Raw genomic sequence first — 6,000 nt, forward strand, 5'->3', positions numbered from 1 at the left:
AGGAAGATAAATGGAAGGAAACTGGACTGAAATAAGGTCTAGTTTTGTACAAGTGAGTGGGGAGAAGAGTGCGATACAGGTTTATCCAGTTCCAGTGATAAAACCAATACTGGTATTTGTAGTCCACGTCTTTGTGTTCATCTAATCATAGTGGTTTGTGTGTCCTTGCTCCTGTATTAAAACAAGGAGCTTGGTCAGAACGTTTAGTTTGTGCAACTACATAACCCCTCTTCATACAGGAGAGTCTTGGGGTTGGGGTATAGGCTGTGGTGGGGGAGAAGGGCCCCTAGCCTTTGGGCCCACTAGCTTCACGTCCTGTTTTATTTACCATTAAATAGGGGAAAGATTTCCATTTTGAGAAAACCAAGAACATCTCTTACTCCTCCCTGAAGATACCCAACCACTTCTTGTGGGGTCTGGTGTGCAAGAGAGGGGATAGGGATGGGCAGTTTGGGAGTTAAGAACAACAAGAACCTGTGTTCTGAGTTCAAGATCATCCTGAGTCATTCTGGACATGATCATAGATATTTTTAGTTAAATAAAGCAGAAGAGAATGTAGCATTCTGAGCAATGCACATGAATCAGTTTGGAAACAACATTTAAATAATTGGCTTGTCACCAGCTTCACTCAAGGGAGGAAATGTACCTTTCCACAGAAATCGAGACCTCTTTTTTTCCAGACTAAATTTAGACTGTTGAGCTATTTTGACAGGACTGCCTCACCAGTGTTTTTTTTTTTTTTTACACCTTTATTGGAGTATAATTGCTTTACAATGTTGTGTTAGTTTCTGCTGTATAACAAAGTGAATCAGCTATATGCACACGTATATCCCCACATCCCCTCCCTCTTGCGCCCCCCTCCCACCCCTCTAGGTGGTCACAAAGCACTGAGCTGAGTCACCAGTGGTTTTCCTTTGGAGTCTTTGGCTTGTTAACCTAACAGGGTTTCTGCTTCAAACTCTGAGCAGCCTGAGGCACCTTTCCCACCAGCTCTAGTGCCTTCAGAGTTCAGTTACCTCCTCAAGAGCAAAAACGTGCTGATTGAAATAGTACTGGATTTGCTCATTGGCGATGTTTATGCAGAGCTGCTCAAATGAATTTCTCTGAAAGTTCTCGAATCCAAAAATATCCAAGATCCCCACGTTCATACCACCGTCTGAAGTACTGCATGAGAGAGAAGAATAAAACCTTTCAGGGGAGGAAACAGCCATCTCAGGACAGTGAGAACATACGTGCCTGCATTTTGTCAACACACGTAGCCACTCAGGGAAATCGGCATCCTGCCACCTTCGGGGGAGAAACTGTCTGTGTGTTAAACCATTGGCTCCTTGAGTTTTTCAACAGTACTTCCAACTTCTTGTTTTAAAGCAGTAGAATCCTTTCACACCTTCCTCAGAAGCTCCATTTATAAAGGGATTAAAGAGGAACCACTGTTTGAAGGCGCTGGAGCTGCTCATTTATTCTTCTACTTTCTCACACACAAAGCTTAGTTGGAAGAAGACTCTAGAGTTTGATGTTGTCAATTCTTCCACAATCTAGAAACCACTAATGCTTAGCAAAGAAAAAGCTGTAGTAGTAATAATATTGTGAGATACTGTGCTTTAAACACTTTTCATGAAATGTCTTAGTTGATTCTAAAAGCAACCCTATGATGAGGATATTATACTCATTTTACAGATGAGAAAACTATAACCTAGAACATGCACTGATGAAGCTGTGAAGCTTGGATGCAAACCCAGTTTTCCCAGCTCCCAGCCAAGACTTTTCTCTTGAACACTGCACTGTAATGGCTCCGTCAATCATGAGCCTCTCGGGTACAAACACTGCATCTTTTAAAGGAGATGGCCTGAGATCTTCACTAAAGAAAACCCAAGAGAGAACCAAATGCTTCCTCTTGCAATCTCTAAGAGACACTGAATGACAACTCTCCCCAAGGCCTCTGCTCTCCGGGGGAATTTACCGTAAGTTTTTGTCTGGCTGCAGGAGTGTATTGATGCGATTTACGATCCAGCTGAAAAGCCTCCCATACAGGGCTTTGGACATGGCATCTCGGACATCCAAGGCCCTGTCGACAGTGTTGGCGCGGACGATGGTCTCACCCCGGGTGACCACGCAGTGTGAGGTGAGGGCCTCCTGGAGCTCTTCAGGGCTGATACAGAGAACCAAGGCAGCTAGAAGAGAGGGTAAGGATGATGCCGGAGAATGCAGACATCCATCTATCCATCCACCCATCCATCCATTCATCTAGCCAGTATTTACTCAACACCAGCTACATGCCAGGCTCATCCTCAGCACTTCAGGGCCAAGGATAAACAAGCCGGGTCCTTAACCCCAAGAAGCACCCAGACTGATGCAATACCTCCCAAACTGTTCTGAAACCTCTTCACGCATGTTAGATGAAGAAAATGCGGAAGGAGGTGGTCTTTGGCCAAATAAGTTGGAGCAGTTGCTGGAGAGTAGAGTCTGCTCTTAGAGAATCACAAAGCACATTAGTATAGTAAAGACCATAAAAAGTGCTACAGTTTAATACAAAAGGTGTTTATTTAAATCAGTTTTTTTCTAACTCAGGATTCTTATTCCTTGTGCCACCATTATTACCTGTGGAACTTTAAAAATAAATAGGTGCCAACTTTGTCCCCTGCAGATGCTGATTCAGTGAATTTAGAGTGAGGTCCAACCTCGTATTTTTTTCAAAAATTTGTAGATGATTTTCAAAAGCAGCCACTGGTGAGAATCACTGCCCAGAGTTACCTGGCATGGAATTCTTTTCTGAAGAACATCTATTTGCCACTTATGAAAAGAACACTGATGTTCTACAAGACAGCCTCTGGGAAATACTGGTTAGTGAAAACACCCAGAGCCAGTTGAACGACCAGCAACAAAACACCATATTTCAGAGTCTTGAAAAACTCCCAAAGTAAAAGAAACGTGTACTTTAGCCACACAGTGCACAGGCGTCAAATAATTACCATTTTCCAAGGCTTCTGCATTGGGCACCTCACTTTTATCAGTTTGATGTTGAGAGGAAATAGCTGCAAACTCAATGTTTCCAATATTCAAAATCCCAGCCAAAATTCTGTACACCGAGTGCACCTCCTGAAAAGGACATCAAGAACCATGTTTGGTCACTGCCAGTCAATTAGATCACTTGTGCTGTGGTGCAAACTGCTAGCTGTCCACCAATGTCCATCCTCCCCCTTCTCCTGGGCACACAAAAGATTTTCCAAGCCTCCCTTGCAGTTAGGCCATGTAACTAAATTCTTAAGAAAGGAGCAAGCAGAACAACATGGGCCATTTCCAGGCCTGCCTTACAGAATGGAGCCTGCCTCCTCCAAGCATTTTGTCCGTTATTGCTGGATGGAGCTCCCAGCAACCCAGCCTCAACCGTACCACTGATTAGGGAGCCTGAGACCAATGACCTGATGGAACAGTGATGTTGTACAACCTGAAACTCTTGCCTTGGAATGCTTACATTAGAAAGAACTGATCTTCTTTGTTCTTTCAGCCACTTTTATAGTCTTTCACCCTAACTAATACCAGCTCCCAAATTCAGGTATGGTTCTTTCTTCAAAACAAGAGTAGATATGTTTCCTTAACCTCTTCTGAATATAGCTTTTATGAAATAGTTGGCAGGGCATTCATTGATGTTTCACTAGAACATTCGAAGTTGAATTATGGAGTATATAGTCATGAATGAGGTCAGAAAATCTTTTGAAAGACTCACTAGAAATTATCTGTGGTGTTTTAATATAATAATATTGGGTTGGCCAAAAAGTTCACTCGGGTTTTTATGAACTTTCTGGCCAGCCCAATATATATTTGGTCTTTATACCCATTTCTGGCACAGGAGTTTCTAAAACTCCAGGAATTTTCTGAGTGATAGGGTTGAGAAGGGTGTTCTTTGTTATTCACGATAAGCCCCTTTCAACCACACTTGAGTCTGTGCTAATGAGGTGACTCTTGGAGGATAGGTGGGGGAAGGGCTGGTTGCCAGAGGCACCAACGGAGTGATTCAAGGGTTGGAACTTTTAGTGGAACCCCGCACCTCAAGGAGGGGATACTGGCTGGAGATGGAGTTAATCCTCTGTAGGCAATGGCTCGATCAGTCATGCGTATGTAATGGAGCCTCCACTAAAATCCCTAATTGACGAGGCTTGGAGCACTTCTGGGTTGGCAAACACAGGAAGGTGGTAAAAGGAGGTGGTGTCCCCTCTCCCAATACCTTGCCCTATGCATCTCTTCCATTTGTCTGTTCCTGAGTTGTATCCTTTATAATAAACCAGTAATAGTAAGTAAACCGTTTTCCTGAGTTCTGTGAGTCCTTCTATCAAATTATTGAACCTGAGGAGGGGGAGGTCTTGGGAACTCCCAGTTTACAGCCAGTCCATCAGAAATACGAGAACATGGGAATTGCAACTGGTACCTGAAGTGGGGGCAGTTTTGTGGGACAAAGCCCCTAACTTGTGCGATCAGAAGCTAACTTCAGGTTAGACAGTGTCAGAATTGAATTGAATTGTAGGAGAATTGGTTGGTGTGGGGAAGAAAACTCCACACATCTGGTAAAAACAGAAGTGATGTGGGTAAAAAACGTTCAGCTGCTCTAAGTCCTCTTTTATACTGAAAGTGGAATACATGAGTATCATTAATGGTAAAATAAATAAATAAAGTACAATTATTTATTTAAATATTTGCATTTCCTGTAGGTGAGAAATGAAATACATAGCCAGGGAATTTCTGCATATTATGCTTATAGATACAGAAAAGTACTTCCACAAACAATACTCTGGCAGGGAACTTGATTTAGTACTATACATAGCAGCAAACTAATAGGAACTGTCGTCAGACCATTGATAAAGCATTGTCCCCAAATCAAGCCTTCCTGCAAACAATGCTCAGTAAAGCCAAAAATCTGAACACGGACTGTAACAGTGACATCTGCTGGATACATGACAATGCTACAGAGACAAATGAAATTTTTTTTTTTTTTTTTTGTGGTACATGGGCCTCTCCCTGTTGTGGCCTCTCCCCTTGCGGAGCACAGGCTCCAGACGCGCAGGCTCAGCGGCCATGGCTCACAGGCCCAGCCGCTCCGCGGCACGTGGGATCTTCCCGGACCAGGGCACGAACCCGTGTCCCCTGCATCGGCAGGCAGACTCTCAACCACTGCGCCACCAGGGAAGCCCACAAATGAGAATTTTAAACTGGGCTTCCACTATAGAAAAATACTGTTCTTCAAACTCCTAAATCAAAGGCAAGATGTCATGTTCCTGACTTCAAGAATCACTGTTTTAATCACACAACTTAAAAGTGGCTAAGGAGACTCTTTCCAAGATGGCGGAGGAGTAAGACGCAGAGATCACCTTCCTCCCCACAGATACACCAGAAATACATCTACACGTGGAGCAACTCCTACAGAACACCTACTGAACGCTGGCAGGAGACCTCAGACCTCCCAAAAGGCAAGAAACTCCCCACGTACCTGGGTAGGGCAAGAGAAAAAAGAATAAACAGAGACAAAAGGATAAGGACGGTACCTGCACCAGTGGGAGGGAGCCGTGAAGGAGGAAAGCTCTCCACACACTAGGAGCCCCTTCGCGGGCAGAGATTGCGGGAGGCGGAGCGGGGAGCTTCGGAGCCGCGGAGGACAGCACAGCAACAGGGGCGCGCAGGGCAAAGTGGAGAGATTCCCGCACAGAGGGTCGGCACCGACCGTCGCTCACCAGCCCGAGAGGCTCGTGTGCTCACCCGCCGGGGGCGGGCGGGGCTGCGAGCTGAGGCTCGATTTCGGTTTCGGTCGGAGCTCAGGGAGAGGACTGGGGTTGGCGGCTTGAACACAGCCCGAAGGGGTTAGTGCGCCACGGATAGCCGGGAGGGAGTCCGGGGGAAAGTCTGGACCTACCCAAGAGGCAAGAGACCTTTTCTTGCCTCTGTGTTTCCTGGTGCGCGAGGAGAGGGGTTTTAAGAGCGCTGCCTAAAGGAGCTCCAGAGACGGGCGCGAGC

At 45.3% G+C, this 6,000-nt stretch overlaps 1 protein-coding gene across 1 annotated transcript in view; it reads right to left on the reverse strand.

Moving 5' to 3' along the window:
- The window catches only part of MYO3B (myosin IIIB), a 428,901-nt gene that overhangs the window by 203,761 nt on the left and 219,140 nt on the right, over positions 1-6,000 (reverse strand). The window contains exons 17-19 of the mRNA XM_007459030.1: positions 2,970-3,096; positions 1,961-2,171; positions 1,017-1,164 (exon numbers count right to left, since the gene is read on the reverse strand). Coding sequence (XP_007459092.1) covers positions 1,017-1,164; positions 1,961-2,171; positions 2,970-3,096 — 486 coding nt within the window. The remainder of the gene's footprint in view (positions 1-1,016; positions 1,165-1,960; positions 2,172-2,969; positions 3,097-6,000) is intronic.

Source organism: Lipotes vexillifer, unplaced genomic scaffold (assembly GCF_000442215.2).
Source record: "Lipotes vexillifer unplaced genomic scaffold, Lipotes_vexillifer_v1.1 scaffold1241, whole genome shotgun sequence".
Lineage (NCBI taxonomy): Eukaryota > Metazoa > Chordata > Mammalia > Artiodactyla > Lipotidae > Lipotes > Lipotes vexillifer.